General features: G+C 36.4%; 1 protein-coding gene across 1 annotated transcript; it reads left to right on the forward strand.

Annotated features, from left to right (window-relative positions):
• The first annotated feature begins 2,402 nt into the window (after positions 1 to 2,402).
• arpc1a (actin related protein 2/3 complex, subunit 1A) lies at positions 2,403 to 12,280 on the forward strand. The gene is made up of 11 exons (XM_055056514.1): positions 2,403 to 2,715; positions 3,345 to 3,438; positions 3,717 to 3,821; positions 4,842 to 5,064; positions 5,944 to 6,051; positions 6,185 to 6,288; positions 6,378 to 6,486; positions 10,225 to 10,300; positions 10,380 to 10,573; positions 11,356 to 11,446; positions 11,523 to 12,280. The coding sequence occupies exons 2-11, from the start codon at positions 3,375 to 3,377 to the stop codon at positions 11,559 to 11,561; spliced, it is 1,113 nt and encodes a 370-aa protein (XP_054912489.1). The 5' UTR covers positions 2,403 to 2,715; positions 3,345 to 3,374; the 3' UTR covers positions 11,562 to 12,280.
• Positions 12,281 to 16,081: the final 3,801 nt, after the last annotated feature.

A 16,081-nucleotide genomic window follows, 5' to 3' on the forward strand; every position in this document is an offset into this window, starting at 1 on the left:
TTTTTATATATGAAGACCTCTATTTAAATTCCCCTTTAGAAACTTTTCAAACTGCTCACAGTCCTGTTTAAGTTCTTTGCCACCGTTATGGGTGTGTTCTCCAATCCACGCAGCCATTCAGTGCACTTCAGCACCACTTGCTCATCCACGCCCAAGTTCACATTGTCATACTTGTGTTTCTCATCAAGGAGGGAGATTTTTACAATTGAGCTTATGTCTCCCAGTGGAGCATCAGGATTGTTCTGACCAGCTGCTCTGCTGTTCCTCTGAGGTACTGACTCCTGCCTCCGTCTTCTAGAATCAGTGGTGCTTCCAGAAGCACCGAGACCACCTGCAGCATTTCTGGCAGCAGAACGATGGTATTTCTCGCTGTTTCTCTGCTGCAGCAGCAAAAGAGCTTCAGGTGTGAAAGTTAGAGTAAAATGCACCTCTTCGTTATTCCTAGATCTGGTCTTCACCACTGATTCACTCTTTTTTGAGCTTTGGTTCACAAGCTTGTGGTTCTCCATCTTTGAAAGAGACTCCCCTGAGGTTGGTGTAAGAGGGCTATCAGTATGAGACTACTGCAACAATTGATCTCTTTTGTTTGTCTGCAGCTCCCCTGAAGAAATTCTTCTGGCTGTGGTCAGATGACTCTTTGGATGATTCTTTCTGCCCAGTTGTTTCAAATTTAAAGCCAGTCTCTCCTTGACTGAACTCCCTTTGCCTTCTCTTGCAACTTTTGTTGTGGCTCCACTGCTTCTAGATGATGCATCCCCAGTCAGCCCTGACACACAGTGTGTTATTGAAACTTGTGGAATGAACGGCATTTTGGCAACACACAGAAGCTCAGATTTGCCGTAAAACTGCTGGTGGAGAAAGAAAGCAGGATACCTTGAAACATCCGCAGCCATACAGGGCTCAGTTGGCAGCTTGTGCATCAGTGTTGGGATCAGCCAGTTCTCATCTACCTGAGGAGAAAAACATCCTGGCATTTTATATCTGAGTGACACAGAAGCCTTGGCGCTGCATGCTTCCTGGGATGAGCACGGCCTCAAAGGAGGCAACAGAGAAAAACGTCTTATACTGTCAGGCTCAGGGATCTAAAATAAACCTCTGATCGGGGAGAGCACATTTACAACACACAATGCACATGTAGCCATTAACCCAGGGTGACTCAAAAGGTTTCATTTCTCAACAGAATTTCAGATGACATATATATCACATATAGCACATTTCAGCAACAAAGTAGTTCAAAGTGCTTCATATCATAAAAACATTTCAACCTCGAAAGACACAGAGTGACAGTAGGCATTAGAAAGTTTATTAGACAAATAATCTTTGGCACTCAGATCCCCAGCAAAAGAAGTGGCGCTGGTAACCGCCATCAGAGAGAGGATGAGTCGCTGAAGATGAGAATGCAGCGCAAAGTGAATTGATGTGAAGTCATGTAGCCAATTTAAACACAGACGTGTTGATGAAATCTGTACCAGGAAAACAGAATTAAATCCTAAATGATTCAGCTCACATCTCTGAAAGTCTTCTACCAGACCAACAACTACTGCAGACTAACGCTAGTTTAACAGAATTTCACCACCAGAACATCATGCATGTTATACTGCTGTCTTAGATGGCCACATAAATAGAACCTTCAAGTTGTGCTTATATATTTTAATCAAAGCACTTTTTTTATATTCAGTACTGTCAAATCACTATATGAAATGATGTTTTATTTTGAAGTAATACTTATCAAATACAGGAAAAATTTTATTTTTTCTTACAAAAAAATCCAAGACTATTACAGAAAAAAAATCACTGTTTAATTTTTAATTAAAAAGTAGTTTAAAAAATCTCCATGTGTCTTGCGGGCTCCGTAATTAAGATTCTTATGAGATGCATTTTAAGTTATGGCTCCCAAAATTTGCAACAGGTTGTCTTTAAACATCAGTCAAGAATTGTCTCTGAGAAATATGATATTCCACAAGGCTGGTTGATAATAATAAAGGAATTATTTGTGAGACCAATGCCGCATGCACGGATGCTGCTTTGACTGTAAATTTGCGACATATTGTGTGACCTAACTTTTTTGCTTTAAAACCACATTCCTGTGGTTATATATATATATATATATATATATATATATATATATATATATTATATATATATATATATATATATAGTAAATTAATTGAATTTCTTTCTTAGACAGGAACCCAGTTCCTCCATATATATATATATATATATATATATATATATATATATATATATAATATATATATATATATATATATATATATATATATATATATATATATATATATATATAGGAAAAAATACAAGGAATATCGCCTCAGGTGTAGGTTGACCTCAAAAGTCGCTTTGCATGTTTCCGTTCGATCCACAAGAGGAGCTCTTTCGTGTTGGCTGTACTCGGTGTTGTAAAGACATTCGTCGTAAACTGGTTTGTTCACTTTGAAGGCAACCATTAGCGTGACGATGCTAAGCTAGCTGTCAGCGAGGTATCCAGGGGTTTTGCTGCTGAGTTAGCCACCGGATGCTCCCAGTCGTACCTTCTTGACATTCCCTCAACATTCCTGGACGAATTCGTGTCGACTGCCCAGAGTCCGCGAATTCAAGTCCACTCCTGATTTAATCTAGTTCTTTTACCCTTTAGCTTATGTGACTTAGCTCACTGGCTATCAAGACTGCACACTCAGACAGAACCGAACCGACGAGGTAAGTTGGCCTCCGCGCTTGCGAGATGTGATGTTGTAGCGAGGCGGCTCGCTTTTAGGAAACACCGGTGTTTGAAAACACATAGAAGGTAGGCCTAACAGTAAACGTGTACAAGAAAGCAAACTGGAACAAGCCTCGATCTAAACAAACCTCGACTACCCAGCGAGGTAGTTGAGGTTTAGAACAAGGGCATTTTGAGGCAAGTTTATAGTAAACTGCCTGTAACGTTAATGCCAGAACCAGCGAACCCTGACGTGGCTAGCTAACCGGGTTCAGAGAGCTTCTGGTGTTTAAATGTATTTGTTCTATATATATATATATATATATATATATATATATATATATATATATATATATATATATATATATATATATATATATATATATATAAGAATGCTGACGTTATTCTGCGTTTTTAAGAAGCCATTTATAAGTTCAGTCCTTCCAATGCTCCAAGTTATGCTTTGCCAATTAATTCAAGTATAATCAAAGTAAGCCATAGATAACATTATAACAGCTTTTTAGTTTTATATGAGGTGTGTTACCAAAAGGCAACGTTCAGGACAACTGTTCTCTTGGAAATTGTTGTCGCTAGATGCTAACTAAGTGTTTGCTTTGTGACTGTACAGAGTTGTACTTAAGGACCACACCCAGACAAGATGTCACTTCATCAGTTTCTGTTGGAACCCATCACCTGCCACGCGTGGAATCGTGACAGGACACGTAAGGCTGAAAATATAATTGAATTAAAAATAGCAACTACTAACAAAGCAGTCTTGGTTAGATCCAACATCTGACTTAGGTTGTGTATCAAATTCCACACCATAAAAGCTGTTCATGCATGAATGAGTAACTGCATGTAAACAATAGGACAAGCTTGGTTTCAGTCTTCAGTAGTCAACGGAATCTGGTCTAACTGGTTGGGTTTCTATATTTTCATCAAAGTAACCTGTTGTTTTTTTTTTCTTTTTTGATTTTCTTTTTTTTCTGTTTGTTTTCAGAAATTGCAATCAGTCCAAATAACCACGAAGTTCATATCTACAAGAAAAGTGGCAACCAGTGGTTGAAGACCCATGAACTGAAGGAACACAATGGGCACATTACAGGTAGGTTCTTTTATACATTCTTTAACTTGTATTTAGTTTGCTAGAGATTTTTGACTTATATTTGATTCCTTTCTGAACATTTCAGGGCATCAAGGCAATAAGGGAAATATAAAATTTTACTTTCAGTGTCTTATTAAAAAGGAGGGCATTTTAGAGTTTTTCCTTGTGGATTTTCTTAATAAAAGTAAAAATTTCTTAAGTTGTTTAAATCAAAGTTTTTCCTACCATGGATTATATGTATGAGATGATATTGTTGGTCATGTGAAACTAGAAAATCAAGTAATTGCTTTTATATAAGAGAAAAGCAGCTGTTTTTTTTTTTTTGGCTGTTAAACCAATATAACACATTCAACTGTCATATTTCTAATTGTTGTTTTTATCATTTCTTATTTGATCCATAAGCACATTTGGAGGGTGATTGAAAACCTTGTTGACAGTCCAGAGTTAATCTTTACAATTGACTTTGAGCTGTTTTCAACAGTAGCATTAGGGTTCCAAAAAAGCCTGACCTGTCAATTTGATTTTGGCTGATACCAATTTTTTTGTCTGAATATATGGATAGAATGAAGCAAGAAAGTCGCAGAGTTGGTAACAGTGGTGACTTTTATTAACACCGAATGTGCAGACCTGACCTGGTTGGCGGGTCTGTCAGTCAGACTCACTCACAGCAGACTAAAGAGGACAGTGGCTGATTTGTATACCTTTGATGAGGTCAATAAGATTGGCTTCACATGTAAGTATCAGCTATCACTCAGCTGATACTAATTTGTTGATTTTTAGACAATTTCTCAAATTCATCCTTAATAGTCATAGATACATTCTGGAAGATGCAAATGAACAAAATTAACTATGCATTCCTCATCTTGAGTGCACATTGCTTTGGTCATATTTATAGTCATAATGTATTTTTAAATACATTGCCAATCTTTTTTTAATTTACATATTATCCTTTTCTAAAACCAGCAGTTTGAAAGTTTTATTTTATTGTTTTACATTTGTCATTGATTGGTTATTCTTTAGGTATTGATTGGGCTCCAAAAAGTGACCGTATAGTGACATGTGGAGCAGACCGAAATGCCTATGTGTGGTCTCAGAAGGAAGGAGTTTGGAAACCCACGCTGGTCATCCTCAGGATCAACCGGGCAGCCACCTTTGTCAAGTGGTCTCCGCTGGAGAACAAGTTCGCAGTTGGCAGTGGAGCTCGACTCATCTCTGTCTGCTACTTTGAGTCTGAGAATGACTGGTGAGATTGAAGTAGCTGTGCAGCTACTTCAATATACTTCAATATTTGGAGAATATTAAAAACACATTCTGCAAATGTGTTTTTAATTTGTGGATACATTTTCCTGCCATGCCTATTCAATCTAGAAAATATGTAATTTAATTGTATTTTTGATGTCTGGATACGTTTTAAAAAAGGAGCATAGAAACATGTATATTTCTAGAAAATTATTTCTTTCTTTACCTTTTAAAAACGTGAACTTTTAAAATGATTAATATAAAACTTATTTCCTTTGTCATTGATTTGCTGCATGATAACTGAAGATTCTGTCCATTTTCACTGACTGCGTTAGTTTAAAAACATAGAAAACACGCTGAAATGCTTGTTTGGGCAAAATATTTAAAAAGTTCAAAATTAAGTCTCCAGATTCTGTAGGATCAATATTTTATGTTGAATTCTTAAATCAAGTCACATTCACTTAATTCAAACTTTTATTACTTTGTATTTAAGAAAAAATATATATTTATTTATGTATTTATTTTAGTGTGTAATTTGAGTTGTTGAGATTTTTAGACAGCTACTCCAACTTGGTCAGAATAACTCCATGAAATATCCATCACACTGGCAAATTGTTGGCCATCATTTGTTGTTTTATGACTTCTAGAACTTGATGTAAAATATTTGCATACCAATTTTAAGAATGTTTAAAAATGGCAACAAAAAAAATTGAGCTGCGAAAAGTATTACATTTTAAAATGAAAAAGGTTTAGCATCCCTGTTAGCAACAGTGTAACTGTGCAATGTGATATTTCCTGAGCAATAACAGTAATGAACCAACATCTACCTGGGCTCTGTTGCACAGTTCTACCAATTCTGCTTTAAATGCCGTCTTCCTCTCAGGTGGGTGAGCAAACACATAAAGAAGCCAATCCGCTCCACCATTCTCAGTCTAGATTGGCATCCCAACAATATCCTCCTGGCTGCTGGCTCATGTGACTTCAAATGCAGGTACAGTTTGTGTAAATTTAAAATAAAATTGGATTAAGAAATAAGGTAAAAACTGTCCAGTCTTTTTTTTTCCCCTTTTTTTAAATGTTTATTCCGCACAACTTTCTTTTCCGTGTTCCATCTTGGGCCTCAGGGTCTTCTCAGCCTACATTAAGGAGGTAGAAGAAAAGCCAGGTCCCACACCTTGGGGCAGCAAAATGCCATTTGGGGCCGTGCTAGCAGAGTTTGGAGGAGCAGGTCAGTATTTATGTCCTACTTCAGGCTAATTCAGTTGTTTGTTGAACTAAAAACACTTCATCAGGTTTTTATGCATTCTTATGCTGCAGGTGGAGGGGGATGGGTCCACTCCGTCTCTTTCTCTGCCTCTGGGAACCGTCTGGCTTGGGTCAGCCATGACAGCACTGTCACTGTGGTAGACAGCTCTAAGACTGCCAGGTTTGTTGGTTTCTGTACCTAAAGAATTTCACAATGCCATGAAATGGGAGTTACTCTAAAACTCCCAAAATATCTTAGTAATTTAAAAAAGTAGTTTTGAAATATAAAATAAATTAACATACAGCTTCAGAAATCTGAATGTATACCATCACTAGGCTAAATCATTTAATAATCCCATTTGTTGATTAAATAAAGTATAAGTGTGTGTAGCAGTGTCTTTCTCAAAACTATGTCGAAAAGTTATAAACTGAGAGAATTACTTGGCTCTGTTTTTTTGGGGTTTTTTCACTTGCAATTTGATCTTTATTTCTATGCAGTCAAACTTTAGAATACAATATTTTCACAGGTATATGTAAGTCTTTAAAAAGAAAACGGGACTACTTTATTGTACGTATGTATGCAACATCTGGGGCCTCATGTTTAAAAGAGTTTGCAGTTTTGACACTAAAACTTGGTGTATGGACAAAACAAAAAGTGTGGTGCACAAAAAAAATTTGGATGTATAAAGCCATGTGCACACACATACCTGTGCATCTTTCTTTTATGCATCCTAATTTGTGGGAAATAGAGCACAGCCGCTGGTCCGTCCTATTTCCCCCCCTCATAAATATAGATATATAAATTAGAGTAAATGCCCAAAAGTCTGCCACCACGTTGCCTTGCTACAAACAAGGCAGTGTCCTTGTTTCTATAAGTATTTATAATATTAATAATTATATATCTTATTTAAAAGGTGCTTTCAGGGCACATAAGGTCACATCACAAACAATAAAAATAATACATTTTAATTTAAAATCAAAATTAAAAAAGCAAAATAATGACATACTGCAAATTCCTGTTTAAAAAGCAGAGCGTGTGTCAGAGTCCTTAGAGTGGGAATGTGCATGTTTAATCTAACTAGAGAAATCATGCATAAGTTGAAAATTTACAGAATACAGATGCTTTCTGTCCATAGAGGCACATTCACAAAGCGGGCGTGGCTCAACTGAAGGAGTTGCACCTATAACACACGGAGCAAAACTCTTTCTTTAAGTTTTGCTCCAGGATGATGATTCTGGGTTAATCTAAAGCAGGGGTACTCAATACGTCGATAGCGACGATCGCGGGAAGGTTTTGAGTTGATCTCGGCAGCAGGTGACAAACTGAAGGCCTCCAGGACGCTGAAACCAGCACTTCCTCTTCTGACAGACTTATCAAAAATATTCACCAAGATCTAAAACATTTGTAGCTTCATTAAAGAATAATAAAAAAAATCAACAAAACATGTTAAAATTAATATTCTCAGTAATTATTGTTAAGGTGCATTCCAGATCCATTGACAAATAAAAAGGTACTCAAAGACCGACTGACGAGATGAGCAGGAGTTTAAAGGAGCTAATCAACCACCACTGTGTTCATGAGAGGCTCGTTAATAATAGAGAACTAAATATCAAGCCTGGCAACCTGATATCGTAACGGACTGAATGTTTTTAACGTAATCTTTGCTCGGCTTGTGGGGCGCAGGCGGTTGCCAAGGCAACGGGTGTGCATAATGATAAAGAGGGAAAGAGAGTAAAAAGGTGCGAGTGGTTTAGAGTTGATCACCTGTTCAGGTTGTTTTATCTTTGTTTACCTTTGTTGTGGTTCATCATAGCCGCTGCAGTTTCTGAACAATCAATAAACGACAAACTTGGACTAATTACCTCGTTCGTTTGCAGTAAACGTCACAACAAACATCAAATATATTTGGTTAAGTTTTAACAAACCATTATTAGAACGGTAGTTACGATTATTATAATTACTGTAATAATTATCATATTTCACAATAATTATGTGAAATTAAATTAATGATATCCCAAATTCAGAAGATTTGCCTTCTGAAGGCTTGTTGACATCTTCATTAGTCTCTCAGCTGAGCTCTTTGGTTCCTCCTATCAGTCTGTAGTTTCTCATATTGATGTCATCAAACCAAATTTCATATCCACTATAACTGACTGACACCTGCTGGCCTCAGGTTTGCAACCAGCTTCTGACCGAGAAACCAGTGACCTGCTCCCAGTGTCAGAATCTCACTGAGGAAGAAACTGCATTAGGTTTTCTGTCACTTTATTGTTCCTGATATGAATGAATCAATAGGGTTTAATTTACAATTTTTATGTCTTCGTGTCATGAGGTAGATCGCAGCTGGCTGGTGAGAGAAAAAGTAGATCTTCGTCTCAAAAAGTTTGAGCACCCCTGATCTAAACGCTAATAAATCATTATCAACATTTCCCAGCACATCAATATGATCTCTGATCAATCTCTTCCTCTGAATCCTTCCACTGGCGCTGTTCTCCATTTGGGCCAAAGCGCTCCTCAATTACGCACCTCACCTTTATGCAACTTTTTTTATACGTTTGATTGTATGAAACCTTAATCACCTTAAAAGTAATCAAACCTGTTGGGAGTTAATCTGCTGATTCAACCCCGTTTTCTTTTTTTAGTGAGAATGAAATTACCCCACAGATGCATTTCATGTGCTTCAGCACACAGAGCAGTTTATTTATGAGACAAAAACTGAGGAAATGTACTATTTACATTCGAGTGAGGTTTTTCACATCATTTCTTTTTCTTCTCTTTATTTTGTGTGCGGTTTAGGTTATTGTATGAGGATATATGTTGTTCGGTTTTATACTTTAAGTTTAAACAGTAAAGTATTAAAATCATGAAAAATCATTGGGTTTGATGCTTCTTGGTCTAAATAACCAATGCTGAATGTTGTAAGATTTCAGTGTATTCAGGTGAGTTTTGACACTTTATTATTGTGTCAAAACGTGACTGCCGCACATTTACACGGCAGGTGAAAAGTTTGCATATGTTTACTAAAACTTTCATGCGACGTTCATTTTTATACATGCCGACTTGCGCGTAAAATAATGTGCCACATTTTTTGTGTGTTCGCACACTTTATACATGAGGCCCCGGGTCCCTGTTATGAGACAGGAACACAGAAGCAGTTGTGCTTTTGGACAACTGTATTAAATGCAACAGTTCATTATTCAATAAATTGGTATGTAGATAAAGACCAACTCTGCTTGCTTGTTGAAGCATGCTGTGGAAGATGTTTGTAAAACTATATCAAACATTTTGAAACTTGAAATGTTACTGAGACCTTAACTTTTGCACATCTTAAGCAGTTTTGATTGCAACAAGAGCCATCCAGGATTAGGTGGAAAAAGTTACTTTGTCTTTAAGTCCTGTTCTGGCCTTGTTCTGTATCTGTTTTCTTTTGCAAGCAAGTTCTTTGTTGATTAGTTAACTTTTTGTGAACACTTCAATACAGTCTTCAGTCTGTTTAGTAATTTTATTTATTTTTTTTACTGTCACCACACTCTCTCACCTGGTATTAGCCTTCTGCACTTTTGTAGTCTTTCTAATGATGGTGGTGGGAGTGATTTGATTTGCAGAAAATCTTTAGGCAGAATAGAGAGAGTAAAAAAATTACATATGAGGCATCTCACATAGAGAAACATGCATTAATTTACGTCAAGTATATTTGATATATCAGCTAACATTCCAGATAATGCAGGCTTGAAGAAAAAATGTGTTCATTGCTAATAAATCATGAGTATTTATCTACATTAACGCAGGTCAGTGTAAAATACTGAGTTGGGTATAAAAATTAATATTTCAGTCATGAGAGCAGAGGTGACTCCTTTTTGTGGCAGCATGTCATTGTTTTTTAATAAAATGAATGTAAGTAAATTTGTGTGTGTATAGTCCTTCGCAGCAGAAGACAGAGTTCCTGCCTCTACTCAGTGTCATTTTTGTTTCCGAGAACTGTCTAGTAGCTGCGGTGAGTTTAAAACAAACATTCACACTTTAACCATCCAGGCATGAACCATAATATTAAAATGTGTTGTGTGTGTCTTCAGGGGCACGACTGTTGCCCCATGCTCTTCCGCTATGATGACAGCGGAGCGCTGGCGTTTGTGTCGAAGCTTGACCTCCCCAAACAGAGCATCCAGAGGAACATGTCTGCCATGGAACGCTTCAGGAACATGGACAAGAGGGCCACCACCGAGGACCGCAACACTACCCTGGACACACTGCACCAGAACAGCATCACGTATGTCTAGAACCAAATACACGCACAACACACTAAGTCAAATCCAGCACTTTCATATTTACTTTCAATGAACTGGGGTCAAACGGAGAGACCCGAGGCAAGAGAAACAAAAGATGCAGAAAAATCTCACAAATTCAGCAGAATGTAAGGTATTGGTAAGAAAACAAAATTAGTTTTTTATCAGATGTCAAAAAAATTAGCAAATAAGTGAAGACCAGAATGATGAATGTATGCAAATATGTAGATTTTCATTTTTAAACATATGCCGAAACCTAATTTCTTCATTCTTTTCCTTTTTGTATGTTGTGAAAATCAAATCTATGTACATTCATTGAGGAATATTCATTTGAAAATATCAAAAACTGACCAAATATAAACATAAATCTACAATAAAGCCTTTTTTTTCTTCCATTTCTGGAAAAATGCAGTTTTAGGAGATGGTTTTAGCCCGATAGCAGTGATTAGTACCATAATTGTAAAATTGCAAACAATTTCAGAAGTTTTTTTTATTTCACTTTTCCGCATTTATTTAGAATAGAACATAGTCAGAAATTATAATTTATTGAGAATAAGAATGCCATTAAGATTTATTTAATGGTACGAACTGCTGAAATAGGCTGCCACGCTCATGTCAGTGGGTGGGCCACCACCGCTGGCACCCCACCACTCTGGCGAACTGACAGCTCCACTGAACCTAATTCTGTTTCAGTGGACTGAACTTTTCACAGCATTTCTTTTGCAGTCTTCTCATTTAGCATGTCTTCATCTTTGTTCTCATACAGCCAAGTGTCTATCTATGAAGGAGACAAAAGGGACTGTCGCAAGTTCTGCACCACGGGCATTGATGGAGCAATGACAATTTGGGACTTCAAGGTAAAAACATTCCTGTATTGAGTGTGGGTCCTCTCATTATGCAACGCTCACCACTTCCTCTGTTTTTCCTCCTCAGAGCCTAGAAGCTTCTATCCAGGGTCTCCGTATTATGTGAAGAAATGTTTTGAATGAATGAAGTCGCTGCAGCTTCACCATATTGCCCCATGTCCCCCAAACATCAATTGCCTTCCCTGTCTCTTTCTCCCTCCCCCACCTGTGTGGCATAGCCTGAAAAGTACATAACTGACCACCCTATTGAGTGTTTGCTGAAGCACTGATCAGACCATTAAACACTCTTGTTGGGCGTGTCCTTCACATATTCGCAAACACAACACGTACTACACACACTGAGTTTTTTTTTTTTTATATATTTTGTTTGTTTGGTTTTAAATAAAGGTTAACCAGGTGTAAAAGTGGAAAGGTCCTCTGACACGTACTAAATGTGATGTGAAATGTGTGTTTTTATGTTCTCTAGCTACCAAAAGATGAATGCTAAAATGTGTGTTTTGTCCAAAAAACCCAGACTGTATTTTATCTCACTCCAATCTGAACATGATCTCCTATTCAGGTGTTTGTCCTCACTGAACAGCAGGTGAAATAATTAGAGTTCAAACCAGGGGTTATTAAAATGCTGAGCAAATGTTGATCGTCGTCTGATCAAAACCTGTACAAGATCTGATGTTGGAGGATTTGGGGGGAGCAGCTGTTGACATTGCAGTGTCACGCCTGGCCAACACTACTCTGAACTACCACACTAAAACCATAAATGGAGGATTTCTATGTAACTGATCATGAGGTTGACATGAAATAAAGATGTACATTTACACTACACAACTAAGTGACTACACTTTATTTGTGTACATTTTCTGATAGCAGGTACTTACTGTGTATTTTCACTTTGTTACTTGAAATTATGTAGAATATTGGGGCACAATAAACTCGACGCTCGTGTAGGTTAAAACAAGTCTTCTGATGCTTGGCATGTCAGAGAACAGGGAATGAGCGCCTCCTGGGCACAGTGTAACGACTTGAAGCTAAATGTTAAGATGCATTCTAAAACAATTTTTAAAAAATTCAGTTTTATTTCATAATGTATATGGAAAGAAAATAAATCTAGATTTTTGTATCAAAGGTACAGTCATAATTATTTTGAGTATTTTTGAAGCAACGGTTCACCGAGTAAAACGTTTTTTGATGTGATTTCTACGGAGCCTTCGAGGGAACATCGCAATTTTTTTTTCTTTTGCGTTACCTCGCCATAATGTACTAATCAGTTCATCCGGTGAAACTGAATACCGTAAACCTTTCTTGCGGTGGCCCTTGTGCTTTCTATTATATAAGGTTTTTCCATGCAACTTAATTTCTCTTGAAATACCTGACTTTTTATATATTTTTAAAAATATATAAAATATTTTTATATATTTTAATGAGTTAATATATTAACTTGTTATTATGAGTTAATGAGTATTAACTCATTTTATAATGAGTTAATAATGAATATTGACTCATTATCCCAAATTCTTTAGGAGAGAAATGCACTACCTATGTTTATAAACAGAAACTTTCTGTAAGAAGGGAATAAGAAAAAATGCATCCAAACTATTTGAACTATTTCTAGGTTATTATCGCGGGATAATAAATCATCTGATAGTTTTGATTGTGTCTATTGTATTGGTAATCTGAATGGTTTAAAGGGATGTTTTCATGTGCAGTTCAGTCGCAACCTTAAACAAATAGACATGCGTTGAATAAATTGATTTTCAATCAGTTTTTCTTTTGTGCACCAGACTCTTTAAATGTGTATAGATTTCACATTTAAAATTGACTTTTGTGACTATAATGGACCAACAAATGTTGCGAGGTAACGCAAAAGAAAAAATGTCCCCCGTGTCCCTTAGAGGGATTCGAATACTTATTCCACTGTTTTGTGTTGTTTTCTAATTGCCAAGAGAATTGGTCTTTTTTTATTTTTTATTTTTTATTTTTTTGTCGCTTAAGCCTGACAAAGGTAAGTCACCTTTTGAAAAGATGAGTGTGGGCTTTCTGGGAAATCCTGTTCTAATGTAAAATATGGCAGATTATTGGATTAAGGACGGTTCTAGTATACTACATGCTATCACGCATAACAATCTTTGAGAATTTGGAAACAGTTGCTCTTTATTTCCCAAAGATATGGGTAGGAAATGCGGAAGGTGAATGGAAATTTCAGCCACCTCAAGTAATCTGTTCCTGATTAGGAACAATTGACTTTACCAGAAAGTCTTTAACTATGTTTATTCCTGCCTTCATCAACAACAAATCCTGTGATTGTGGTAACATTTCCTCCTTATTTGCCAGTTATGAGGGGGGGACCAAATATTTTAGCTGCCTGAAATAATCTGTTCTCCTTCTATAACATGGGAGCTAATTATTTTTTCACAAACTCTTTAACTGTATTTATTTGTGTCTGAAAAACAAATTTCCTGTCTGAAATAATGTTCAAAGCTCTTTAGAGGGGGAGCAGATTATTTCAGGTAGTTCATTTGGTTCCCCCTCTTAACTTTGGCAAATAAAAAGCAAATGTCTCCAAATATACAGGATTTTTGATGGTGATGACAGGAATAAAAACAGAATTTGTGAAAAAAATAATTAGCTGCCATGTTATAGAGGGGGAACAGATTATTTCAGGCAGGTAAAACTTTTGGTTCCCATCCTATATTATTTAGAAAATAATGAGCAAATGTTACCATATTTACGGGATTTGTTGTTTATTAAAAGAGGAGGAAACACAGTTAAAGACTTGTTGGTAAATTAATTTGTTCCCATGTTGAGAGGGAAGGGATTATTTCAGGTGGCTAAAATATGTGGTTCACCCCTCATAATTGGCAAATAATAGCAAATGTTTTTGAACTTTCAGGATTTATTGTTGACAAATTAATTTGTTTCTATCAAATGGAGGTGGAACAGATTATGTCAGGCAGCTAAAACATGGTTCCCCCTCATAACTTTGGCAAATAAGGAATAAATATTATCAAATATACAAGATTTGTTGTTGAGGAAGAGTGGAGAAAAATAGCTAAAAACTTGCTGGTTATGGTGGGAGAACAGATTATTTCAGGCAGCTGAAATATTCATCACCCCTCCCCTTCATATTTTTGGGAAATAAAGAACACTGAACCAGTTTGAAAAAGGGTTGTATCTCATTTTTACTCTCATTATATTGATGTATCTTATTATTTCAAGATAGTATCATTATTTTTGGGATACTATCTCATTATTTAGATACTTTGAAACAGTATGTAAATATTTCAAGGTACTATGTCATTGTATTGAGATAGTATCTCAAAACAATGAGATGGTATCACATTATTTCGAGATAGTATCTCATTTTATTGAGATACTATCTCATTATAATGAGAGAATGTATTTTATTTTTTTTAATATAAAATGGCGAAGTGGCAAAAACTGGTTTCCATACCATTCAGATGAAGTGATTGACAGAGCAAGCACTTTTTTAATATCTGTCTTCTCAGAATCTAAAAGAAGGAAGTTTAGTGTCATCCAGATTTTAATGTCCTCAAGACATGCTTGTAGTCTATGTAATGGATTGGATTCATTAGGGTTGATACAACTGAGTATCATCAGCATAACAGCTCTACAATATCAGCAGACCCTTCTGAACTCATCCAAGCACTTAATAAATGCTTAGAACAAAGCAGGGCACGGATGTGCCATAGTGTTCTTCAGCTGAACAGAAACAAAACTCAAGCTATTGTCTGTGAACTTTAAGATGAATGTCACTGGGTCAAAAAAAGACCCTCTTGTGTATCAGGAGATTAAAAGGATTCTCCTCACCCACAGTTCAAAATTGATCAAGCAAATGGCTTAGACTAGCCAGTTTATAAATGTGACTCGTGTTCTTTAACTTCTGGAAAAAATACTTTCTCTCTTTATAAAACTTATCAAAAATACTTTTATTACTCATTCTTCAATTGTTAAATGAATGCCACAACTCAGAGCATTATGAACTTGAATATTACCAGAAGGTTTCTGTGACTCAGTATTTGAAAGAGATAATGTTAACCATGATAACTTTTTACAGAGATGCCATTGTTTGCAAGTTTTTTATTTATCGCAATGCACCATCCAGGAAGATACTTTCCCCCAGATGAAGTCTTTGCAGTTCAGAATAAAATAATTGAAACACTGAAGATGAAGGATGTAGTACATCAGGATAAGCCAGGAGGCTTTTTGTTTTATGTGTCATACTATCTGACCCAATATATCATTAACACAGAGTGTGAGCTGTACCCAACTGTCTGTTGTGAACAATGTCAGAAGTCTTCAAGTGCGATTTATAACCTTGGTCCTGTCATTCCCCTACCAAAGGAAAAACAAGAGGACACTACTACTACTACTGTTGTAAACTGTTGTATGTGTGCAATTCCAGAATGTTGTGACACCTGCAACTCCAACATAAAGACAGAATACTTTTTCAGTGATGCTGATGTGATGACCCTGCTATTCCCATGGTTAGACAGTCCAGACAATTTAGAATATCCTGTGATTCCTGATCCAGTCTCAGAAATTCCTGTCCTCAGTCATTTGCTGGTGACAGGCAACAGCTGTTTTACTTATCTGACATGTGGACAACTG

Source organism: Poeciliopsis prolifica, unplaced genomic scaffold (genome assembly GCF_027474105.1).
Source record: "Poeciliopsis prolifica strain line A6 unplaced genomic scaffold, Auburn_PproV2 SCAFFOLD045, whole genome shotgun sequence".
NCBI classification, from domain to species: domain Eukaryota; kingdom Metazoa; phylum Chordata; class Actinopteri; order Cyprinodontiformes; family Poeciliidae; genus Poeciliopsis; species Poeciliopsis prolifica.